The sequence below is a fragment of the Geotrypetes seraphini genome, chromosome 7 (assembly GCF_902459505.1).
Source record: "Geotrypetes seraphini chromosome 7, aGeoSer1.1, whole genome shotgun sequence".
Lineage (NCBI taxonomy): Eukaryota > Metazoa > Chordata > Amphibia > Gymnophiona > Dermophiidae > Geotrypetes > Geotrypetes seraphini.
Genome location: NC_047090.1, coordinates 43,016,871 through 43,044,158, shown reverse-complemented (window position 1 = coordinate 43,044,158; position 27,288 = coordinate 43,016,871). Strand labels below are relative to the sequence as shown.

Sequence of the window (27,288 nt, the reverse complement as noted above, 5' to 3'; positions counted from 1 at the left end):
GCGGTCCTGGACACCACCCGACTCCGAGCATTCCTGCCTCGGCAACGCATGGAGTCTCTTCTTCATCTCAGCCAGTCGGTGTCTACTCGCCAAACCCTACCGGCGAGACAACTGATGGTGCTCCTGGGCCATATGGCCTCCACAGTACATGTGACACCCTTTGCCAGACTCCACCTCAGGATCCCCCAGTGGACCCTGGCATCACAGTGGAATCAGACGTCCGATCCACTATCCAAACGCATCTTAGTCACACCTGCTCTTCGGCAGTCTCTACTTTGGTGGATGACATCTTCGAATCTATCCAGAGGTTTGCTGATGCACTCTCCCCCCCATCAGAAAGTTCTCACAACCGATTCGTCGAATTACGCATGGGGGGCCCACCTGGAGGGTCTCCGCACCCAAGGATTCTGGACCAGTGCGGAAAGACTACACCAAATCAATCTACTGGAACTCAGAGCCATCTTCAATGCGCTCCAAGCTTTCCAACACCTACTCCACGACATGGTAATCCTCATTCGCACAGACAATCAGGCCGCCATGTATTATATCAACAAGCAAGGAGGCACGGGCTCGGCCCTCCTTTGCCAGGAAGCTCTACGAGTCTGGGACTGGGCGGTGCGCCACAACACCCTACTCAGAGCAGTATACATCCAGGGGGAGAACAACGTCTTAGCAGACAAACTAAGCCGTCTGCTACAACCGCACGAATGGACTCTCCATTCCAGCCCCCTTCATCAAATCTTCACGCAATGGGGGACGCCTCAGATAGACCTCTTTGCGGCTCCCCACAACGCCAAACTGCCTCAGTTTTGCTCCAGGATCTACACTCCTCATCGCCTCGAGGCAGATGCTTTTCTACTGAACTGGGGGAAACGATTTCTATATGCGTTCCCACCATTCCCGCTGATCCAGAAGACTCTGGTCAAGCTGAAACTCGAACGGGCCACCATGATTCTAATAGCTCCTCGGTGGCCCAGACAACCTTGGTTCTCCCTCCTACTTCAACTCAGCAGCAGGGAACCAGTACCACTTCCAGTGTTTCCTTCACTACTTACTCAACATCAAGGATCACTACTTCATCCCAACCTGCAGTCTCTCCACCTGACAGCTTGGTTCCTCTCAACGTAACCCCTCACCAATTCTCACAAGAAGTGAGGGAGATCTTGGAAGCTTCCAGGAAGCCCGCCACTCGACAATGCTACTCCCAGAAATGGACCAGATTCTCCTCATGGTGTGTTTCTAAGTCAAAGGAACCTCAGCGAGCTTCCTTATCCTCCGTGCTGGACTATCTCCTACACCTATCTCAATCTGGGCTCAAGTCCACATCCATACGAGTCCACCTGAGTGCTATTGCGGCGTTCCACCAGCCCCTACAAGGGAAACCCCTCTCGGCCCATCCGGTGGTCGCCAGATTTATGAAAGGACTCTTCCATGTTAACCCTCCTCTCAAACCACCCCCAGTAGTTTGGGACCTCAATGTAGTCCTTTCCCATCTCATGAAGCCCCCGTTTGAACCACTCAACAGGGCCCCTCTGAAGTATCTCACCTGGAAAGTGCTTTTCCTTGTAGCCCTTACGTCCGCTCGCAGAGTCAGCGAACTCCAGGCATTGATGGCGGATCCACCATTCACAGTATTCCACCATGACAAGGTGGTCCTCCGCACTCACCCGAAATTCCTGCCTAAGGTGGTCTCCGAATTTCATCTCAACCAATCCATTGTACTTCCAGTATTCTTCCCTAAGCCTCATTCTCACCACGGAGAATCGGCCCTTCACACTCTAGACTGTAAACGTGCCTTGGCTTTCTACCTGGATCGCACCAAGCCACACAGAACCACTCCTCAACTTTTTGTCTCCTTCGATCCTAACAAGTTGGGAAGACCCGTATCAAAGCGCACCATCTCTAATTGGATGGCGGCTTGTATCTCTTTCTGCTATGCCCAGGCTGGATTATCACTTCCTTGTAAGGTCACAGCCCATAAGGTCAGAGCAATGGCAGCCTCAGTAGCATTCCTCAGATCAACACCAATCGAGGAAATTTGCAAGGCTGCCACCTGGTCCTCGGTTCACACATTCACCTCACATTATTGTCTGGATACCCTCTCCAGACGGGATGGACAGTTTGGCCAAACAGTATTGAAAAATTTATTCTCTTAAGTCGCCAACTCCCCCTCCATCCCACTGAGGTTAGCTTGGAGGTCACCCACTAGTGAGAATACCTGCCTGCTTGTCCTGGGATAAAGCAATGTTACTTACCGTAACAGTTGTTATCCAGGGACAGCAGGCAGCTATTCTCACGTCCCACCCACCTCCCCTGGGTTGGCTTCTCAGGCTAGCTACCTGAACTGAGGAGACACGCCCGGATCTCCGGGTAGGAAGGCACCGGCGCATGCGCGGTGCGGGCATCTAGAAACTTTAAGTTTCTACAAGCAACACGTGCTTGTGAGACGTCCGTACCGGGGCTCTGTCTGATGACATCACCCACTAGTGAGAATAGCTGCCTGCTGTCCCTGGATAACAACTGTTACGGTAAGTAACATTGCTATTTGGACAACACAAGAAAAGAAGCATCACATCAATTTTCTGGAACTCAGAGCGATGTTTTATGCTCTCAAGGCCTTCCAACATCTTCTCTTTCCTCAAGTCCTCCTGTTGTGCACAGGCAATCAAGTTGCCATGTACTACATCAACAAACAGGGCGGAACAGGCTCTCGTCTCTTATGCCAGGAAGCCCAAAAAATCTGGTCTTGGGCCACAGCACGCCACTTATTTCTAAAAGCGATCTACATTCAGGGAGAACAGAATTCTCTTGCGGACAAGCTGAGCAGAATTCTCCAACCTCACGAGTGGACACTCGATCCTTCAATTCTACAGTCCATCTTCACTCAGTGGAGCACTCCTCAGATAGACCTTTTTGCAGCTCCTCACAATCACCAGCTGCCCCTCTTCTGCTCAAGACTATACTCTCCCCACCGTCTGGCAGCGGATGCATTTCTCCTCGATTGGTCAAATCTGTTCCTATACGCTTTCCCTCCTCTGCCTCTCATGTTGAGAACATTGTTCAAGCTCAAGAGGGAGGGAGCCACCATGATTCTGATTGCTCCACGGTGGCCCAGACAACATTGGTTCTCCCTTCTACTTCAACTCAGTTCCAGGGAACCTTTTCTTCTTCCTCTGTATCCTTCTCTGCTTACGCAACATCAGGAGACCCTTCTGCATCCCAACCTCCAATCTCTGCACCTGACAGCTTGGTTTCTCTCGGGATGACTTCACATGATTCTCTCCTATCTCAGCCTGTTCGTTCGATTCTGGATGCTTCCAGAAAGCCTGCCACTCTGCAATGTTACCATCAAAAGTGGACAAGGTTCTCTTCTTGGTGTCTTCGTCATCATCATGATCCCACGTCCCTTGCGGTAGAGACTTTGTTGGATTACCTACTTTTTCTGTCTGACTCTGGCCTTAAATCTACGTCCATCAGAGTCCATCTCAGCGCTATTGCGGCTTTTCATGAGCCAGTCCATGGGAGACTCCTTTCAGCTCATCCCCTGGTGTCCAGGTTTATGCGAGGTCTTTTCAATGTGAAACCACCTCTTAAAGCACCTCCTGTTATCTGGGATCTCAATGTGGTTCTATCCGCTTTGATGAAACCTCCATTTGAACCTTTGGCTACTACCACTTTCAAGTTTCTCACTTGGAAGGTACTTTTCCTTATAGCTCTCACCTCTGCCAGGAGGGTCAGTGAGCTCCATGCACTAGTTTCTGACCCACCTTTCACAGTCTTTCATCATGATAAGGTGGTTCTACGTACACATCCAAAGTTTCTCCCTAAGGTTGTTTCTGAGTTCCATATCAACCAATCGATTGTATTGCCTGTTTTCTTTCCGAAACCTCATTCTCATTCTGGAGAACAGGCTCTTCATACTTTGGACTGTAAACGGGCATTAGCTTACTATTTAGACCGTACTAAGCCCCACAGATCTTCACCCCAACTTTTTTTGTCCTTTGACCCTAATAAATTGGGACATCCTGTTTCTAAACGTACGCTATCTAATTGGCTTGCAGCGTGCATTTCATTCTGTTATGCTCAGGCTGGACTGACACTGGAAGGTTCTGTCACGGCCCATAGAGTCCGAGCTATGGCAGCATCTGTAGCTTTCCTCCGTTCCACTCCCATTGAGGAAATCTGCAAGGCTGCCACTTGGTCCTCAGTTCATACTTTTACATCTCATTATTGTCTGGATGCTTTCTCCAGACGGGATGGTCACTTCGGCCAATCTGTTTTGCAAAATTTGTTTTCCTAATGGCCAACCTTCCCACCATCCCTCTTTTTGTTAGCTTGGAGGTCACCCATCAGTCAAGAATATGCTGCCTGCTTGTCCTGGGATAAAGCACAGTTACTTACCGTAACAGGTGTTATCCAGGGACAGCAGGCAGATATTCTTGCGTCCCTCCCTCCTCCCCGGGTTGGCTTCTTAGCTGGCTTATCCTAACTGGGGACCGCGCGCCTCTGTCGGGCGGGAAGGCACTCGCGCGTGCGCGGTGCGGTCTACTAGAACTTTCCAAGTTCTTAGAGTGCAATCACTCTAAAATTGTCCGTACCGGGGCTCCGTCGGTGCCGTCACCCATCAGTCAAGAATATCTGCCTGCTGTCCCTGGATAACACCTGTTACGGTAAGTAACTGTGCTTTCTGGTTTGTTAATGCCATTTAATAGACATTAAATAATCATAAACCTACTTATCCTCAACAGAGTCTATTTACTAAGTATGAGGGTAATTTTATAACAAGTCACCTATGGGCAGATCAAAAGTGCTTAATACAAGAATACAATGGTTTTCTATCTTTAAAAAATTACTCCAGAAAAGCTGCAGAAATTACTTCTCAAGTGAAGCCAAGGACATAGGAGTAGATTAAAGGTTTGTGCATACAATCTTGTCCTCAACAAATGATCTTTAGAACTGTTAATCACTAACTCTGAACTTTGTTAATTCCACTCAATCTGTAACATCTTTTAATCATTGTAAACCGCATAGAACTTCACGGTCCTGCGGTACATAAACTGTTGTTATTATTATTATTATAAAATATAAGCCTATTTTATACAATCTCAGCTTGCATAGCAATTCTGCCCACTCTTCACCCATATTGCTCCTCTAAACAAGCCTACACCCACTGAGTGTGCTTTTATGCCTGGGATAACTTTACAGTATGTTTTACATGTGCTTACTGGCATATATGAGCAAGAAGGTTTAATTAAATTACTCTCCATGGGTTTAACTCATAACATTAATGTGCATTAACACATTAGTCCCCTAATTAAGAACATAAGAATTGCCCTACTGGGATAGACTGACGAAGGTCCATCAAGCTCAGTGTCCTGTTTCCAACAGTGGCCAAACCAGATCCCAAGTACAAAAGTCCCACTATACGCAAAAGAGCCTATTTGCTAAGTAAGAGGGCAATTTTATAACAAGTCAGCTTTATGGAAGACCAAAAATACACTTATGCCAAAAACACTATCTTTATAAAATTACCCCAGAAAAGCTGCAGAAATTGCTGCTAAAATGAAGCAGCAGACATTTGAACAAATGTAAAAGTTTGTGCATAAATTACATGCCCTTGTATTTTATAAAATCTCAGCTTACACAGCAATTCTGCCCACAGTCCTCATTTGGATTCCATGATTCTGTCCTTTCCTGGTTTGCTTCCTACCTTTCCTAACGCACCTTTAGTGTAAGTGTTGGAGCCTCTTCAGCTGCAACTCCCCTAGCGGTTGGTGTACCCCAGGGTTCTATCTTAGGACCTCTTTTCTCTACACCTCTTCCCTCGGTGCCCTGATCTCCTCCCATGGCTTCCAGTATCACCTTTATGCTGATGATCTCTTGTTGTAAACTGCCTAGAACTGAAAGGTATTGGTGGGATATAAGATACCAATGTAATGTAATGTAATAGTGTCAACTCCCGTAAACAGACCAGAGAGGTGAATAAATTGAGGTTCTAATGCTTGCACAACCGCCATAGTCACCTCCTGTACCAATTCAGGTGAATGGAGTGTAGTAGCAGTGGCAGTTGGATCAGTCTCTTATGTAGGTATGAGCATCGGAGCTTATACCAGCTTGAAGCTTCATAGCCTTGAAACCCCCCCCCTAGTATAACATATAATAGGCAAGCTTGGTTGTTCCTTCAAAATATTAAGTGATGGGAAACCAGCCTTAATAGCGTGTTGGAGTTATATCCACTTAAAACATTGTAAGAATGGCAAGGCGAATTTCTGCTGCAAAGACTGAAATGACTTCAAACATCTTGACTCATCACATGTTGCAGGGTTCTAATTCCTGCTTGCATCCAAACTTGAAGGATCATAGAGCCATTAATGGTAATTGCAGGATTCAGCCATAGGGATATTTGCTTGGAGCTTTTAGTATAAGTAACGAGTAAGTCATCCAAAAACATCAATGCTTACCACATGGATTTAAAGACTTCATTGTCCCTATATATATATATATTTATGGAATTCATATACCTGTCAAATGACTAAGTTGACCATTATCAAACAAACCACAGTGGAGATTTGCAAAAGCGTTGATGTGCAGTTTATTCAACATATTTGTGGGAGATCTGACTCAGGGGCTTCACATTATCTGAATCAGGGTAAAATCACATTATTCGCCGATGATACCAAACTATGCAACATAGTAAGTGAGAACACTTTACCAGACAGTATGACGCAGGACCTACTTCTATTGGAACACTGGTCCTTGACTTGGCAGCTAAACTTCAATGCTAGAAAATGTAAGGTCATGCACCTCGGCAGCAGGAATCCATGCAAAACTTACACACTTAATGGTGAAACCTTAGTTAGGACCAAGGCGGAACGTGATTTGGGGGTGATCATTAGCGAAGACATGAAGACTGCCAATCAAGTGGAGAAGGCTTCATCAAAGGCAAGACAAATGATGGGTTGTATCTGAAGAAGCTTTATCAGCCGGAAGCCCGAAGTTATAATGCCGTTGTACAGATCCATGATGAGGCCTCATCTGGAATATTGTGTACAATTACCAAAAAGATGTGCTGAGAGTTGAGTCGGTTCAAAGAATGGCCACCAGGATGGTCTCGGGACTCAAAGACCTCCCGTATGAGGAAAGGCTGAATAAATTGCAACTATACTCACTCGAAGAACATAGAGAGAGAGGAGACATGATAGAGACGTTTAAATATATCACCGGCCGAATTGAGGTGGAGGATGATATCTTCTTTTTTAAAGGTCCCTCGGCCACAAGAGGACATCCGCTGAAAATCAGGGGTGGGAAATTTCATGGCGACACCAGGAAGTTCTTCTTCACCGAAAGGGTGGTCGATTGTTGGAATGAACTTCCACTTCAGGTGATTCAGGCCAGCAGCGTGCCGGATTTTAAAAGGAAATGGGATACACATGTGGGATCTCTAGGGGGGTAAAAATGTAGATGGGATACACATGTGGTATCTCTAAGGGGGTAAATTCAAGGGGGTGGGGTTGTTAGAGTGGGCAGACTTGATGGGCTATGGCCCTTTTCTGCCGTCATCTTCTATGTTTCTATGTCTGTGCGGTGGCTCGACACGCATGTGTTTCGGCCAATGTGGCCTGCCTCAGGAGCCTTATTCAAAATATTCAATAACATGAATGATGTAGCCTATAGTGAATGATACACCTCATGGAGGTGTTATGGATTCAAATAAAGACACTTAACTTTTTTGTAATTTTGCCATAGCAATTCTAGGTGTCTTTCCCAACCATATGAATTTGGTAAGCAATCTATTAATCTGTTTATAACAACCCTCTGGAATGCTCATGTAATACTGTATGACTGGGGCCATTATCATTTTTACCGTTTGGATCCTGCCCCACCAGGAAAGATACAAGGGACTCCATTTCTCACACAATCCCTGTATTTTGGAGAGAAGACACTTTTCATTTGTTGACATGATGTCATCCACACTGTGAAGGAGCATTACTCCCAGATATTTAATACCTTTATGCTTCCAAAGAAATGGATATGGGTCTAATAAAGATTTTACACAATGTATGTTTAAGGGCAATACATTAGATTTACTCCAGTTGATCTTATACTCCGAGAAGGATCCACTTCTTCGAGGGAGTAAATAGGCAGATAGACAAGGGCGATCCGGTTGACATTGTATATCTGGATTTTTAGAAGGCGTTCAACAAGGTTCCACATGAACGACTACTTCGGAAAATTGCGAGCCATGGAATCGAGGGTGAAATATTCACATGGATTAAAAACTGGCTGGAGCATAGGAAACAGAGAGTGGGAGTAAATGGACAATACTCAGACTGGAAGAGCGTCACCAGTAGACTGGGCTCAGTGCTCTTCAACATCTTTATAAACGATCTGGACATTGGTACGACGAGTGAGGTGATTAAATTTGCGGACGATACGAAGTTATTCAAGAGTAGTGAAGACACGGGGATTGCAAAGATCTACAAAGTGACATAATCAAGCTCGAGAAATGGGCATTGACATGGCAAATGAGGTTCAACGTGGATAAGTGTAAAGTGATGCATGTCAGTAACAAAAATCTCATGCACAAATAGAGGATGTCCGGGGTGGTAATTGGAGAGACCTCCCAGGAAAGAGACTTTGGAGTTCTGATCGACAAGTCAATGAAGCTGTCTGCGCAATGTGCGGCGGTGGCGAAAATGGTGAACAGAATGCTAGGAATGATAAAGAAGGGGATCACAAACAGATCGGAGAAGGTTATCATGCCGCTGTGCCGGGCCATGGTGCACCCTCACCTGGAGTATTGCGTCCAGCACTGGTCGCCATACATGAAGGACACGGTACTACTCGATAGGGTCCAGAGAAGAGCAACTAAAATGGTTAAAGGGCTGGAGGAGTTGCTGTACAGTGAGAGATTGGAGAAACTGGGCCTCTTCTCCCTTGAAAAGAGGAGACTGAGAGGGGACATGATCGAAACATTCAAAATACTGAAGGGAATAAACTTAGCAGATTGTTCACCCTCTCCAAGGTAGGGAGAATGAGAGGGCACTCTAAAGTTGAAAGGGGATAGATTCCGTACAAACATAAGGAAGTTCTTCTTCATTCAGAGAGTGGTAGAAAACTGGAACATTCTTCCAGAGTCTGTTATAAGGGAAAACACCCTCCAGGGATTCAAGACAAAGTTGGACAAGTTCCCGCTAAATTGGAACATACGCAGGTGAGGCTGGACTCATTTAGAGCCCTGGTCTTTGACCTAGGGGCCGCCCCGTGAGTGAACTGCTGGGAACGATGGACCACTGGTCTTACCCAGCAGTGGCAATTCTTATGTTCTTATGTTCAAAGGAGTCAATCAACTGTAGTAAGGTTGGTACCGATGTTTCTGGTTCTGTAAGATAGAATATCATCAGCATACGCCGAGATCTTATACATGCTATTTGTATAAGATATTCCCTTAATGTTATCTGATTATTCAATAGCCAGAACAATGGAGATAGCATGGTAAAGATGAAACTTCTCAGTAAGAACATTGTTTATACATATTCTGGTATTAGGGTGGCTATATAATGTTTTAATCATATGTATAAATCCTGCAGCTATACCAAACCACTGCATTATTTTATACATAAAGGACCATTCCACCCTGTCAAACGCCCTCTCTGCATCCAAAGACACAGAGAAAGCTGGGAATTTCATTGTCTCAATCAATGACATGAGTTGTAACGCCAAGCGGGTATTATTAGAGGACTGTCTACCTGACACAAAGTCCATTTGGTGCATGCCTAATACTTTTGGTAATACTTTAGCCAGGCGAAGTGCCAGAACTTTGGCCAAAAGTTTACCATCTAGGTTTAATAATGAGATGGGTCTATAGTTAGCCACTAGCATCGGATCTTTCCCTAGTTTAGGGAGTACCACCATAAGTGCCTCGGCCATTGTCCCTGAAATATATCCCGTTGATTGATAGAGATGAAATAATTCTGGTAACAAACTATCCTGAAATGATTTTAAAAATTCTACCGTATATCCGTTTTCTGGTGATTTCCCATTCTACAAGGACCCCAATGCTGCCCTGAGTTCCGTTAAATGTAAAGGAGCTTCCAGAAATTATGCTTGTTCAGACAATTTTGGTCCTACTAGCCCATTCAAACAACCTTCCTCAGACTGAGGTAAAAGGTATCCCTTCTTGAAATAAAATTTGTTTGTGGCTGCTATGATTTAGCCAGCCAGCCATATCTATAGCACCTGTACGTAAACCAGAAATTCAATGTCGGTGGCCAGATACAGCTCCAGCATTGAATTTCCTTGTCTGCCATTGACTTTGGGAGGTAGCTGGACTGCCTCCCCCGATATGAATATCAGCCCCACTGTTTCCGAAGACTCAAAGAGTGCTTATTATCAGAAACTGACAAAGAAATAAGTTGCTCCTTGTGATCCTGGGCAAATCACTTAATCCCCCCCCCCAATTGTCCCAGGTACATTAGATAGATTTGAGCCCGCCTGGACAGACAGAGAAAAATGGTTGAGTACCTGAATAAATTAATGTAAACCGTTCTGAGCTCCCCTGGATGAACGGTATAGAAAATTGAATAAATAAAGTACCGTATGTCTGTGTTGTAATGACGTAGTAAAAATTGGAGTTATATATGTAAATGCTGTAATCCTCTTAGGTTATAAACGGAATACAAATTTTTAAAATGAAAATGCCTGTAAACCATATGGGAAATGACTTAAAACAAAAATTTTCTGGCTAACTACAGATAGTTTATACCTAGATAAAAGTTGCATATCTTTATTGGTGTAAGTTGCTCTCGTAAATTGCTTTCCACCATACATCAGTGAGAACAGTGCAGAGAGAACAGTGTCTGACAGTGGCTAGGAATGTGGGACGGGCAAAGTTTAGAATTACACAGCGTTAGAATTCCTCCCTTTATCCTTTAAATAGACCATGCACTGGTCCTTTTTAAAGTTTCTACAAGCAAATGTCCGAATGCTCTCTCCAAAAGGTAACCACTGATTTCACTTTATTTGTCACTATACTTCAGCCTTTACTGTGTTGGAATCAAGGAGAAATGGTTATTTATGGTGAAAGAATCACTTTCAATGATGGAATTATTCTAGGATGGTGCTTTAGACTATTACATTTAATTTGATTGGTTTAATGCTTGGTGCATTTGAATGAAAAAAACTATACAAATCAAACCAAATATTTTAATATCAACAATTGATAAATCATTTAGATAGATGATTGCTCATTTTGGTTTTTTTTCTTGTAAAGCAAGAATGACTGCTAATTGACATACACAGACCTGATAAAGTTGTTATTGGGCAGGACTATTACCAGCAATCGCTGCAGTGAATGAGGTTATGTGCTATTTAAGATCATATGGATTTGGCTTTAGCTCACACCTTTTTCACTTATTAATGAAGGTGAGTTATATTTAAGTACAATAGATATTTCCTTGCCCCCAGAGGGTATATAATCTAAGTTTGTACCTGAGGCAACAGAGGGTTAAGTGACTTGCCTGGGATCACAAGAAGTGGTGGGATTTGAACTAGGCTTCTCTGATTTGCAGCCTGTTGTTCTAACCAAGGGATACTCATCCACTCCAAATGCCACTTACCTGTGCTGCTGGACAGTATCTTCTATGTCCTTGTTCTCTGTATCAGAAAATAAAATATTACAAATAGATTGCTTCTTTTCTTGACTTTTTTCTCTCTCTTCTCCTCCAAATTCTCTCTTTTCTACATGCATGTTAAATCTTTATACTGATCAGTCAAATGTTAAACTACCTATCTTTCTGAGAGATGAACCTTATCCTATTATATGCTTTTATATTGAATAGTATTTAAATATTTAGGCCAATATACTTAAGTTCATTTTAATAGTTATAATTGTTGAAGGTCAATGTACAAGGGTTCTTCAAAAAGTTTCCGCACTTTCATATTTTCATGGGCTCAACTAAAAGTATTATTTTCTAATGGCATTAAGAAGTTAGTAGGACACTGGGAAAACTGTATCACAAAACAAAGGGCTGAAGTCATAATGTCATTGTACAGAACCATGGTGAGACCTCACCTGGAATATTATGTGCAATTCTGGAGGCCACATTACCGTAAAGATGTGCTAAGAGTCGAGTCGGTTCAACGGATGGCCACCAGGATGGTATCGGGGCTCAAGGGTCTCTCGTACAAAGCGAGACTGAACAAATTGCAGCTCTACACTCTCGAAGAACGTAGGGAGAGGGGAGACATGATTGAGACATTTAAATACATTACCAGACGTGTAGGGGTGGAAGATTATATTTTCTTTCTCAAAGGACCCTCTGCCACAAGAGGGCATCCACTCAAACTCAGAGGCGGGAAATTTCATGGTGACACCAGGAAGTACTTCTTCACCGAAAGAGTGGTTGATCATTGGAACGAGCTCCCAGTACAGGTGATCGAGGCCAACAGCGTGCCAGATTTTAAGAATAAATGGGAGGCCTATGTGGGATCCCTAAGAGGGTTGAGTTAAGGAATTGGGTCATTAGGTGTGAGATCTCTAGGAGAGTAGACTTAGAGAGGTGGGTCAGTAGAGTGGGAAGACTTGATGGGCTATGGCCCTTTTCTGCCGTCATCTTTCTATGTTTCTTGTACTAAGATGCACTAGCTTCAGGAGTCACGTTAAAGTCTCCCTACATTGCCCCAGGTACATTAGATAGATTGTGAGCCCACCAGGACAGACAGGGAAAAATGCTTGAGTACCTGAATAAATTCATGTAAATTGTTCTGAGATCCCCTGGGACAACAGTATAGAAAACTGAATAAATAATATTCAGGTAGGCTGGAAATAAATAGAGTGAAAGTTTCTTTCTCTGGTAACCAGAGCTGGTATTGTGACATCATAATGCCTCATTCCACCAATGCCTAAGAGCTAACCTCATCAGTGATGTTACAATGGCTTGATTGTCCTTTACTTGGCTCACTTCTACTACATTTTGATTTCTAGAGTGGCATAGTGGTTAAAGCTACAGCCTCAGCACTCTGAGGTTGTGGGTTCAAACCCATACTGCTCCTTGTGACCCTGGGCAAGTCACTTAATCCCCCATTGCCCCAGGTACATTAGATAGATTGTGAGCCCACCAGGACAGGCAGGGAAAAATGCTTGAGTACCTGAATAAATTAATGTAAATTGTTCTGAGCTCCCTCGGGAGAACGGTATAGAAAATTGAATAAATAAATAAAAGTAGACAGACTCCTTCACAAATCCTATAAGTTCTCCCTGAAGAGCACAATAAAATTCAACTTGGGCTGTAATGGGACCATAAATGTTTACGATTGTAATCAGGTGTCCCTGCAATGTTCCTCTCAGGGTGAGGCATCTCCCCGATTGATCTCGATAAATCTGATTAATGTTCAATCCCAATCCCCATCTAATTTAGGCACCATTTATAAAATCTGGCCCTTAGAGACAAATTACACATAAGCAGATCTTCTCATTAAGGGCCCCTTTTACAAAGCTGTGTTAGTGAATCTTGGCATGGCAAATGTGATGCAACTCATAGGAATTGAATGAACTGTGTGCATTTGCCACTTAGGAATTGCTGCTACTTCTGTGAATCCACCCCATGTTTTGTTCATATCTGTTCAAATTGTCGATTGCAACAGAGTCATGTCTCGGGGCCTCAAATGTGTCTCCTGTATCAAACTAATGCCCCATCTCAATCTCTAGTTCCCTATAGACCACACTCCATTTCCCAGGGCTATTTAATCCATTCATGTTCCATGATCCAATCTGAAGCATCGGTTGCCCCTCTCCTTCCCCATTCACCCCCAACTGATGTCCCCCACATCTTACCCTCTTTTCCCTTTCCACCCTCCCCCCCTCGACTGTCTGATCCATTATTATCTGGAGCAGCCATTCCAGAAAAATTAAGTTGTCATCTATAGAAGGCTGATGTCTTCATGAGCCCCCACAACCCTGAATGTACATTATATGGCAACTCCAACAATGATATCCAGAACAGTGTCATTTATTTCTCTTGATACCCACAACCAACAGCCCTCTACATTTGCACAATATTCATACAACTCCCTCCTAACTACGTGTGAGCATATCTAAACCCCAGTGTCAACCAACAGGCTGGTCAGCATGAGCAAGATAAGTTGCTTACCCCCCAAGTGGAAAAATCCATCTTAATTGTGTATTTTGGTTATCAAAAGCTCACTATTTCAAACTACCCCCCATCCCCACACTCCCATCCTCACACATCATGCTTGTTGTCTTATACCAATGAAAATGTGGCCTTGCCAAGCTGCTAAGCCCAACTCAAAAGCTATGCAGTTTAGTCAAGCATAACTGCTGATTACTAATATCAAGACACAGTCTTAGTTGATTTTTTAGCCATTCGAGCGACTGTCTGCCAGGATTCATTCGATCCAACCTCTTTAGCTGGAACAGGTTGTGTAGTTTGATCAGGTACATTCCCACATCCCTGATCTTTCAGCACCATCCAGGCATCAGCTACTGCATCAACCTTGTGAGACCTGCCATTCACGGTCATCCAAATGCCAAATGGAAAAAGACACCTATAATGGTGTCCTTCTGACTACAACACTTGTGTCACTTCCTTAAAGGTCCTTCTCTTTTGTAAAGTCACTAGCATTAAATCCTGGAAAACTCCAACTGTGATCTCATTCCATGAAAAATCTGGATTATGTCTTGCCACTTGTAGGACTCGTTCTTTAACTAAATAGTTACCAAAGCAAGCTATTATGTCTCTGGGCCAGACAGATCTAGCTGGTCCTATGAGCATATAAAAGAGCAATGGAAGCTTGTCCCGCTGTCTCTTCCATGCCTAACATATGGATGCAGAAATATTGTACAACCTGTTTACAATCCTTATATTGTACAGTGTCCGGGATCCCTTTGAATCTCAAGTTATTGCGCCGAGATCTGTTTTCAAAGTCTTCAATTTGCACTTGCAAATCCTTCAAGCTGGCTGCAGTCTGCTCTGTAACAGTCTTGGTTTTCTGCATGTCCGTTGCTATGTGGGCCACATGTTCCTCCAAGGTCGCAACTCGGTCTCCTAACTCTCCAACCTCTGCCTGGAGCTCAAAAGGCTGCCTTCACATCGCCTCGTACACCCACCATCTCTTCTTTTAACTTATGGGACTGAGACTCACCCTTGGAAGGTAATGTAGTAAACTTGTTTCTGCGCCATTTTGTTTTTCTCTGATGGTGATCCACTTAGTTCAGAGTGAGATTTATTGCTCACTGCTCCATTGTATTTATATTTTTTGAGCTTCTTTCGGCTCACCATACATTCCCACAAGCAGTAATTCTGACTGGATATCAAATTTGCCCATGGTAGGCTATTCAAGTTCAAGTTTCAAGTTTATTTAATTTTTGATGAATCGCCTATTACAATTTCTAGGCGATGTACATATTATAATTAAGATAGAAGAAACTTACAAAATAAATTCAAATAACAAATTTAAAACAATTCAGACATGAGTTTGAGGAATGGGGTTAAAAGTTACAATATTTGGGATTGGTTAGAAAAAAAGGAAAAAACAAAAGGAAGGGATTCATAAAACCAAAGCATAATGTAATAAAGTAATCAAGTTTTAAATTAGTTAAAATAAACTAATGTTAAGAATCATAGGCATCTTTAAATAAGTGGGTTTTTAACAGTATTTTAAATTTTACAATATCTTGTTCAGATCGAATATACTGAGGCAGGGTATTCCACCATTGTGGGCCCATAACGGTGAACATATCTGATCTTCTGGTTCCAATAATCTTCAATGATGGTACCGAGAGCAGATTTTGATCAGATGATCGCAAGGAACGTTTAGGTTTGTATGGAATCAGTGATCTGGAAATGAACTGTGGCTCGTTAAATGCCAATGTCTTAAAAATAAGCAACAATATTTTAAACAGGATCCTGTGGCCTATAGGTAACCAATGCGCATCTATTAAGAGTGGGGAAACATGGTCAAACTTTTTTGCTTTATAAATTAATTTTACGGCTATGTTCTGAATTATCTGAAGTCTTCTTTTTTCTTTGTTAGTAATATTTAGAAATAAGGCATTACAATAATCAATTTTTGATGTTATAAAAGAATGAATTAATATATTCAAAGAGGATATGGTAAGAAATTTGGAGATAGACCTAATCTGACGAAGTTTGTAAAAGCAGTTTTTAACAATGAGGGAAATATGATCGTGGTATGAAAGTTTCTCATCTATCAATATACCAAGAATTTTAACCGATGGGACCAAATTAATTGGAATGTTATTAAGATAAAAAGGTTTTATAAGTGACAATTCTTTCTTCCAATTAAACAAAATGGATTTAGTCTTGTTGATATTTAAAGCCAGTTTATTTTTGTCCAGCCAATTTTGAATTTGTTCCAATTTTTGGTTTATAGCTAAAATTTCTGAGTGGTTTTTGGGATCCAAGGGATGTATGAGTTGGATATCATCCGCATAAGAGAATGGTATAAAACCTAAGGCCTGACTGATTTCTAATAAAGGAGATAAGAAAATGTTAAATAGTAAAGGGGATAAGATGGAACCCTGGGGAATTCCAAATGTTGAGGTAAACGAATTAGAATTTTCATTGTTGAATCTGACTGAAGAGGTTCAATTTGTAAGGTATTAATGCAATGTGCAAATATAAGCCCCAATGGAGCTCAAAAACTATGTTGCCATTCCTTGCCGTTACATCACTTCCCTCTCCCGAGCACCGGAGCTTTTACCGCTGTGGCTAGTGATAAATAACCCTAATTTGGCTTCATAAAAAGGGGGTTAATAATAACTTTATTCTTTTATACCGTCATAACCGAAGGTTCTAGGAGGTTTACACTAAGGGCTTCTTTTACTAAGCCACGTTAGGGCTTTAATGCATGGAATAGTGCGCGCTAAAATGCTGCCCTTGCTAGACCTTAATACCAGCATTGAGCTGGCATTAGTTCTAGCTGCATAGCATGGGTTTAGCGCACACTAAAATGCTGCATGTGCTAAAAACGCTAAAGCATCATTGTGCATCAATAACCTTAGTTATCCCATTCAACCCACTATGAAGATATTGAGAGTAACACTGGACCAGAGCCTGACCGTGAAAGACCAGGTAGACTCCCTGATTAGAAAGATCTTTCTCACTCTCTTGAAGCTTCGGTCCATCAGACCTTACTTCAATGTCTCATCATTTAGAATTCTGGTACAATCCCTCATACTGAGTCAACTCGATTATTGTAACATCACCTACTTGGCACTCTCCCAGAAGAACATGCGGTGATTGCAACTGGTACAAAATGCAGCGGTTAGGTTACTTTGTGGACTGAAGAAGTTTGATCATGTGATACCTTCCTACCGACTTCTGCACTGGCTGCCGATGGAGGTACGTGTGAAATTCAAGTTTGGTTGTTTTTGCTTCAAGGTACTTTACGGCTTAGCCCCTAAATATATAACAGACCTTTTCTCCTTCACAACCAACAGATTCAAGAGAACCTCACATCCGAACTTTGTTTCTCCACCAGTTAGAGGTTGTAAATTTAAAAGTCATCACCAACATCTTCTCTCACATCAAGCAGCATTATGGGGTAAAGACCTGGAACAACTGCTTGTGCCTACTACTTATAGGGAATTCAGGAAACGCCTAAAAACTCATCTGTTCCTGAAGTACTTAGGTAACTGATCTATAGAACCTTAGTCCTCAACAAATGATCTTTAGAACTGTTATTCACTAACTCTGAACTTTGTTTATTCCACTCGATCTGTAATACCATGTAATCATTGTAAACCGCATAGAACTTCAGGGTCCTGCGGTATATAAACTGTTATTGTTATTATTATTATTATTATTAAAAGGAGCCCTTAAAAGAGCTGGACAATCAGCGAAATACAATAATACAGTAAAAAATACAAATATTTATAAAATAGAATTTCAATAATAAAACTCACTAAGTAATAAACTTATCGAACAAAGTGGTCTTAATTAATTTCTGAAAACAGCAATAGGATAACTTAGCTTGCTGAATACATTTACCTAACCAAGATTGTTGCTAGGGTCCTATCTAAGAAGGTCTTATAGCTACACCCATTAATTTTTGGATAAGCAAATAAGTAGAAGTTTCTAGTTTCTCTTGATGGTCTACGCAACACAAAATAAGGAAAAAGGTAAGCTGGAGACAATCCCGATATCAGTTTAAAGCAGATACAGGAAAATCTGAATAATACTCTTGCCTCCAAAGGCAGCCAATGAAGTAAACGATAATATAGACTAATATTGTCATAGTAACATAGTAACATAGTAGATGACGGCAGATAAAGACCCGAATGGTCCATCTAGTCTGCCCAACCTGATTCAATTTAAATTTTTTTTTTTTTTTTCTTCTTAGCTATTTCTGGGCAAGAATCCAAAGCTTTACCCGGTACTATGCTTGGGTTCCAACTGCCGAAATCTCTGTTAAGACTTACTCCAGCCCATCTACACCCTCCCCAGCCATTGAAGCCCTCCCCTGCCCATCCTCCACCAAACGGCCATACACAGACACAGACCGTGCAAGTCTGCCCAGTAACTGGCCTTAGTTCAATATTTAATATTATTTTCTGATTCTAAATCTTCTGTGTTCATCCCACGCTTCTTTGAACTCAGTCACAGTTTTACTCTCCACCACCTCTCTCGGGAGCACATTCCAGGCATCCACCACCCTCTCCATAAAATAGAATTTCCTAACATTGCCCCTGAATCTACCACCCCTCAACCTCAAATTATGTCCTCTGGTTTTACCATTTTCCTTTCTCAGGAAAAGATTTTGTTCTACGTTAATACCCTTTAAGTATTTGAACGTCTGAATCATATCTCCCCTGTCTTTCCTTTCCGCTAGGGTATACATATTCAGGGCTTCCAGTCTCTCCTCATACGTCTTCTGGCACAAGCCTCCTATCATTTTCGTCACCCTCCTCTGGACCGCCTCAAGTCTTCTTACGTCTTTTGCCAGATACGGTCTCCAAAACTGAACACAATACTCCAAGTGGGGCCTCACCAATGACCTGTACAGGGGCATCAACACCTTCTTCCTTCTACTGACTACGCCTCTCTTTATACAGCCCAGAATCCTTCTGGCAGCAGCCACTGCCTTGTCACACTGTTTTTTCGCCTTTAGATCTTCAGACACTATCACCCCAAGGTCCCTCTCCCCGTCCGTGCATATCAGCTTCTCTCCTCCCAGCATATACGGTTCCTTCCTATTATTAATCCCTAAATGCATTACTCTGCATTTCTTTGCATTGAATTTTAGTTGCCAGGCATTAGACCATTCCTCTAACTTTTGCAGATCCTTTTTCATATTCTCCACTCCCTCTTCGGTGTCTACTCTGTTACAAATCTTGGTATCATCTGCAAAAAGGCACACTTTTCCTTCTAACCCTTCAGCAATGTCACTTACATACATATTGAACAGGATTGGCCCCAGCACCGAACCCTGAGGGACTCCACTAGTCATCTTTCCTTCCTTCGAGCGACTTCCATTAACCACCACCCTCTGGCGTCTGTCCGACAGCCAGTTTCTGACCCAGTTCACCACTTTGGGTCCTAACTTCAGCCCTTCAAGTTTGTTCAACAGCCTCCTATGAGGAACTGTATCAAAGGCTTTGCTGAAATCCAAGTAAATTACATCTAGCATATGTCCTCGATCCAGCTCTCTGGTTACCCAATCAAAAAATTCAATCAGGTTCGTTTGGCACGATTGTCATTCTTTTTTAAACAAAAAATCAATTGAACAGCTGTATAGTTAGGTGGAGGCGATTTGGTGACCTAACTTAGGCACTATTTATAAAATCCAAATTACACATAAGCAGAACTTCTCATTAAGGGTCCCTTGCACAAAGCTGTGTTAGTGAATCTTGGCATGGCAAATGTGATGAAGCTCATAGGAATTGAATGGGCTGTGTCTCATTTGCCACTTAGAAATTGCTGCCGCAGCTTTGTAAAAAGGGCCCTAAATTTCTCCCAAAATTCAAATATTCATTATAGCAAAAAGTTACCTATAGATCAATAAAATGCAAACAAATTTGTACAAGCCAACAGAGTATCACCATCAACCTATATCTTTAAGGGGCAATCCTTTCTGTTCCTTGCAATAGGTGTTCTTTTTGCAAGTTAAAATTGTATGTTGTCAGTCTGTTGGATTTTGCTTAGATGTGTTTGCATTTTATTGTTCTGTATGTTGTTGTTTTAAAATAGAGTATTTTCATATACAGTATTTTGTAAATTTAGGGCCTCTCTTATCTAGCCCAATAGCATGGTGCTGTGGTAAATGCACTAAAAGGCCATAGGGATTTAAAGAACTTTGGGGCTTTTGCCATGTGGCACTAACTAGTGCAGTGTCATAAAAGAAGCTCTTAGTGAGATGTCCTTACTTGTAATTTAAATATTTTAAGTTATGTATTTTGTGCAGTATTGTCTAGTCTCCTATATCAGAGCAAAATATATCTGTATTTCCCTCCTTTCCATGTTTTTCTCTCTTCTTCCTCTGTCATGTATATGCCTCTCATGAAAGAGTCCTCTAAAACAGTGTTCTTCAACCTTTTTACACCTATGGACCAGCAGAAATAAAATAATTATTTTGTGGACCAGCAAACTACTAGGACTGAAATTTAAAAACCCCGTTTCAGCCCCGTCTCCGCAAGCTCGGTCCCTGCAAATCATCAAATCCCATCCGCACAAGCCTCAGTTATGATTTTATATTGAATGTATTTTATTAAAGTATAAAAAGAAACAATATTCTGTACAATTGTCATTTTATAAATACGAATAATACAGAGCAAGGATCAACAAAACCCCTGTTTCCCCTCCCATTCACATATATCAAGAAAACTGAATAGGCCAAATTATTACAGAATGCTACACAGAAATATCATGCTAACAGAATATCGCAGTCACACATGACAGGAATAGTATTAGGGGAGTGCAACTAGGGCAACTGCCCCCTGGTCAGAGACAGCCCTAAGCCAGCTGGAAGCTAAAGAAGCACTGCCTGGGCTTTGCAGTCCCCAGTTATGTCTAACACCAGCTCTAGCAGAATATATATTTCAAATCTGATATATTCTAATCACAAAATAGAAATAAAATTATTTTTTTCTACCTTTTGTCGTCTCTGGTTTCTGCTTTCATCTTCTTTTCACTCTCTTCCTTCCAACATCTGCCCTCTCTGTCTCTTCAATCCAGCATCTGCCCCTTTCATCTTCTGTCTGCCCTCTCCCCCTTCCATATGGTATCTGTCTTCTTTCTATGCCCCTTTCTCCTTTCTATCCAGCCTGTGCCCCCTCTCTCCTTTTTACATGATTCATTCCAGCTTCACTGCTCTCTTCATTTTTATCTTTCCTACACGAGCTCTAGCAACGTTGTCCCTCTCAGTTTATTTCTCTGCTGATCCCTTCCCATTATCAATCTCTCTACTTTCTCATACCTGTCTCTCCCCTTCCCCTCCTCTAATCTCCCTGCCAGCTGTTTCCTTCCTTTTTTCCTTCTCCCTTCCCTCCTCCTCCTGTCCAGCAGTAACTCTCTTCCCTTCCCTTTCCCTCCTCCCCTCCCAGCAGCATCTCTCCTTATCCTTCCCTCCAGGTCCAGTAGCAGCTGTCCCTTTTTTTCCCTTGTCCAGCAACTTCCCAGCCTCTAATAGTGGCTTTCTCCCCTCCCAGCAGCTCTCCTTACTTGCCAGCACAGTGATTCACTAAGGCAGCCTTGGGTCCTTTGATTGGTTGCGCCGCCTCTGAGGAAAGAGGAAGTTGCATTATCAGAGGCGGCCGCGACTCAGCAAAAGTCCCAAGGCTGCCTTAGTGAATCGCTGCGTTGGTAAGTAAGGAGAGCTGCTGGGAGGGGAGAAAGCCATTGTCAAAGGCTCCCCATGATCTCGCCAGCCCTGCGCGGACCGGCAGAAATTTCTGACGGATCGGCGGTTGAAGAACAGTGCTCTAAAAGAAAAGTCCATAAGCGTTTATTAAGATGGACTTAAGAAAATACACTGGTTGTTTCTAGGATATCCTTGGAATCTTGCCAGGTACTTGTGATCTGGATTGGCTACTATTGGAAACAGGATACTGGGCTTGATGGACCTTCAGTCTGTCCCAGTATGGCAACACTTATGTCATTTTATTCTTATGAGTTCCTGGATGTAGGTAGACTATTTTTAGTATAGTAGCTGTTATTCTGGATCTACATCAAGTGGAGACCACTCTGTCAGACAGGTCCCATCAGAGGAATATTGTTAGTAATATGAAAAAGAGCCCACCTATTATCAAAACAAAATCACTTCTTATTTAGAGGAAATATCGTCTTTTGGTGTTTATTCAATAAACATCTATTTAACTTATTTTTAAAGTGGGGTTTATTAATTAAAACCTAAATATCAATACCTGGGTGAAAATAATGGTTCCAAGACAAGAGAGGTCTAGTGATTAGAGCTACAGCCTCAGCATCCTGAGGTTGTGGGTTCAAATTCCATGAGGAACGGAGATGCAGGACAGTGAACAGGAGAGTGTGGCGCAGTGGTTAAAGCTACAGCCTCCGCACCCTGAGGTTGTGGGTTCAAACCCACGCTGCTCTTTGTGACCCTGGACAAGTCACTTAATCCCCCCATTGCCCCAGGTACATTAGATAGATTGGGAGCCCGCCGGGACTTGAGTACCTGAATAAATGCATGTAAACCGTTCTGAGCTCCCCTGGGAGAATGGTATAGAAAATTGAATGAATAAATAAATAAAATAAATAAATTTGTAAGTATGAGTCTGACATAAGTCGGATATTCATAACTTGGGGACTGCCTGTACTACATAGAATCTAGACAGCAGAGAAAAGAAATTACCCAGACTACTTGCCACTTCTTCCAGACTCTAATCTCTGGTCATTATTCTAATGGAAAACTAGGATCGGCCTTAGATTGTTGTCCCCAAAGTCTGTAGTCATGAAGTAGATTTTAGAAAGATATGTGAATTGGAATTGAAATATCTAGGTTGGGATGTCTCAACAGGACTTGCCGATGTAGAGTCTGTTCTGTAATACAAGGTAAAATGAGCATTTCTGTGCCACTTACATGCAGCAGGAGAATCTATTTGAGAATCATAAGTGTAAAATATCAACAGGTCAATATTGGCACATAAATGTTTTTGGAAAGGCACATATTTATTTATTTGTTTGATATTTACTATACCCCTAAAAACTAAAAGTCAGAACTAAGCAGTATAAAACTAAAATCAAGTATATTTTACAGGTTCTTAGACTCAACCAAAACAATATAGGCTTGGATCGTAGCCAGAAGGCTGAAATCCTCAGATGGTGATGTTATAGAACTGTGGTCTTCATCCAGTCTTGAGGATCCACCAATACTACTGGGTTTTCAGAGTAGCAACAAGGAAAATGCATATATCTGCCTAAACTTTTTCCATTACCGGTAATTTGCAAGAATTTCTGTTGTATATTCTTTATGGCTAGCCTGTGGGGAATACATATGCAAACATATCTTTTGTATATTATTTGGGGAGGAGGGGAATCCTGAGCATAAGATGAGAATCAATCTTATAAATAATGGTTGGTATGCCATCCTTAGTTGAGTGGATGCTTTTAGAACACATAGGCCTTTATTTTAGAAGCTTTGTTCATGTTTTGGACATATAAAAAAAATGGCATTTAAATATCCATATTACATAGATGTTCAAATCTCGATTTTATAAAGCCAGGGTATAGACGTGTAAAACTGCAAAAGGGCATGTTCTGGGTGGGGTTTTTTTGTGCATGACAAGGGAGGGGCCAAAATATGGATGTTGTTATTTCGACTTGATACTTGGCACATCCAATTTATAGAAAGGTGCTCTGGCTGATCAGCTGACCACTGGATGGGTTAAGGTAAATTACCGCCTTAATACCCCAGCGGTTGCTGTTCCCCTCCCTCTCCCCTGAATGTGAAACTAGCAAGGGATACTGGGATCTATGATACCTTCAGGAACTATGGACATTCATGGTACTAAAATCTGTTTTTAAATTAATCTCTTAACAGATCTCCATGCAGAATTGAGGAGTAGCCTAGTTGTTAATGTAATGGGCTCAGAACCAAGGGGTCAGCCCCTTGTGATTATTAGGGACATAAAAATACTTATTGTACCTGAATGTATAAGAAGCCACTTATCATTTGGAATGGATGTTCAGGTATTTTAGAACAGGATCTGTGTTGGTAGATCTTGTTCTAAAGTACATGAGAAATAGACTTCCATATGTGACATACCAACTTATTTGTCCATATTCTGAGCTGCAGGTTCTTTCTACAATGGCGTTTAAAATAGCTTGAAAGTAAAAGTGTTAAATGTGCACTTGATATGAAACAGAGAACATGTGAAATAAAGTCTAATGTGCTTATTATAAATTATCAGTAATATATCAAATTTTAGTTTCAGAAAAGCAAGTTAAATAATTTGGCATTCATAAAGATCTTATAGCAGTGTACTGAAATATGTCTTTCTCTTTTCATTCAAAATTTTACATACAGCACTTTTGCTTTTTAGGCAACAATATATGAGTCAGGGATGCTTATGGTACTGATGTGAACAAAATAATTTAAATTGTGTTTATAATATTTTGAAGGTAAATGTTATGGACAACAAGGTCCCTGCTGTTAGCAATGGAAAGGCAACCCCTGCTTATCCCCTCACGAAAAAGGAGGGGAAGGAAGTGAATAAGCTGGAGATAATGGAACGAGGGCAATGGAACAATAAGCTGGAGTTTGTGCTGTCTGTAGCTGGAGAAATCATTGGCCTTGGAAATGTCTGGAGATTCCCTTATCTCTGCTACAAAAATGGAGGAGGTTTGTGAATTTATTACTCTGGATTTTCAGAGACTAGATGCCCTGACTATGTATACCCTAGAGGAAAGGAGGGGCAGGGGAGATTCAGACGTTCAAATACTTGAAAGGTATTAACATAGAACAAAATCTTTTCCAGAGAAAGGAAAATGGTAAAACCAGAGGGCATAATTTGAGGGAATTCTTCCTTACAGAGAGGGTGGTTGATGCATGGAATGTGCTCCTGAGGAAAATGGTGGAGAGGAAAATGGTGACAGAGTTCAAACAAGTGTGGGATGAACACAGAGGATCTCTAATCAGAAAATAATGGGTATATATTAAAGGAGCTAAGGCCAGTACTGGGAAGACTTGCACAGTCTGTGTCCCGTATATGGACATTTGGTTGAGGACGGGCTGGGGAGGGCTTTGATGGCTGGAATGGTTTAGATGGGCTGAAGTGAGCTTTGATGGAGACTCCAGTAGATAGAACCTAAGCACACTACCAGGCAGAGCTCTGGGTTTCTGGCCCAGAAATATCTAAGAAAAAGGACCATTTAAATTAAATGATTAATTAATAGACCATGTGCAATTGGGCAGACTGGATGGACCATCTGCCATCATTTACTATGTTACCCCCAAGTCAAACTAAACTTTCATGGTTAACTTTTTGTTCTTTCTGCAACATCAGAGGAACTTTTCTAACTCATACCTCACATGCCTTTCTTATAATGTTACAAACAGCTCAACATTTAGTTGATTTTGATAACAAACTTTCTCTGTAGAATGCAAAGGTCAAATAGGTTTTAAGTGATCAAGATCAGATTTCATGTCATTTTTGAAGCCTTTATGGGAACTGTAAGACAAAGGGTTATTCAAGAAAATTATATAAACCTATAGAGGCTATTTGTAGATGCATATTCCTCAAATAGATAATATGTGGCTGCTAGTATTAGGCAATAATAGTGGAATAGGTGGGGAATGCAGGATGGAGTAATAGTGAACTGCTGTTAGTAATTGTGTTTATTGTATAGAGGACTGAGTCGGTTGAATGTCTGTACAGGTTGATAAAGGAGTTATGTAAAGGTGTAATGGAAATCTCAATTAGTTTTAGTAAAATAAGTGAGACCTGGTAGATTAAGAGATAGATTTTTAAAAAAGATGATCAAATCAGAATTCAGAAGTCTAGGTTGGGACATCTCGATTTCAGCTAATATTTTAGAATAGGTTCTTTTATTTCTGCCGGTCCAGGGGTATAAAAAGGTTGAAGAACACTGGTCTAAGTCACAACGTCCAAGTTCCATCGATCGTGGGCTGTATAACTTTCGGTTATACATGCTGTATGACTAAGTCTAAGCCGGCCCACGTCCCGCCCAACTCCCGCCCTCGACACTCCTCCTGAAATTCCCCATTTAGCTTTGGTCATTCAAAGGCACTATGAAGGCCTAGGTCGTTTAGAAATATGTCCAAAACCAGTTTTTAGTATCGGCACTTGGACGTATTTGGGAAATGTTCGTCCAAGTGCCGACTTAGGCCGGTTTTTGGACGTATTTCTCTTTCGATTATGAGCCCCACAGTGTTCAGGCACCCATAGTTGTCATCGGCCTCAATATTTCATGCTTTAAATAGTTTAAATACTTTATTTTAAATATTTATTTAAATATAGATACTTATCTTCATCTACGCGGGTGGGGTAGGCACTCCAACATAGACCTATGTTTTGCCCCAGAGGGCTTTCATGGTTAAATCTACAAACGCGGGGAACATGATTGGGTTTTTAATATAAGAGCATGGTACTGATAATAGTGTGTATAAGGGAATAGGTTGGGATATTGTTTCTTCAAGCAAGTACCATGAAGGAGTGTAATAAGAGTGATCAGTGAACCAATGAAGTCCCTGATGTCTAACGAAAGTTTTATGGTAGATAATAAAATCAGGAAAAAGCACCCCTCAATGTTCTCTTTTCATCTTTAATTTTTTCAAGGCCAATCTGGGTTACGTTTGTTTACAGAGAAATGCAGTAAGAATCCGATCTATGGTTTTATAGAAGGAGACATGGAATAACACAGGGATCATGAGTAGAATATAATTTATTTTTGGAGCTATCATCATTTTTATCGTTTCTAGTTGACCCCACCATGAGAGGTTAAATGGGTGCCAAGAATGAGTTATTGTTTTAACTGATGAAATAATTTTGTCGCTATTAATGGCAATTGTGTCATCTAAGGATTGAGAACGTTCAATACCTAAGTATTTAAGCTTGGATGAGTTGTTTACTATGATTCTTGCAGATGGGTGAGTATAAAGGATTTGTATCATTTCAATAAAACTAGGCGGGGCACCAAACCATTTAAGGACTAAAAATAGATATTTCCACTCAACTCTATCAAATGCCTTCTCCGCATCAAGTGAGAGAGCTAGAGCAGGCATCGAGAGAGATTGTGCAATATGAGAGACATGAAAGAAGAGTCATGA

General features: G+C 41.7%; 1 protein-coding gene across 5 annotated transcripts in view; it reads left to right on the top strand.

Moving 5' to 3' along the window:
- Positions 1 to 10,928: 10,928 nt before the first annotated feature.
- The window catches only part of LOC117364202 (sodium- and chloride-dependent GABA transporter 2-like), a 121,582-nt gene continuing 105,222 nt past the window's right edge, over positions 10,929 to 27,288 (top strand). The window contains exons 1-3 of one of the 5 annotated variants that reach the window (XM_033953203.1): positions 10,972 to 11,000; positions 23,257 to 23,436; positions 24,621 to 24,840. In XM_033953203.1, coding sequence (XP_033809094.1) covers positions 24,630 to 24,840 — 211 coding nt within the window. In that variant the 5' untranslated portion in view covers positions 10,972 to 11,000; positions 23,257 to 23,436; positions 24,621 to 24,629. Of the gene's footprint in view, positions 11,001 to 11,295; positions 11,425 to 17,632; positions 17,674 to 23,256; positions 23,437 to 24,620; positions 24,841 to 27,288 lie in introns of those variants that run through there. The other 4 variants (XM_033953205.1, XM_033953204.1, XM_033953202.1 and 1 more) reach the window with 4 other exon arrangements.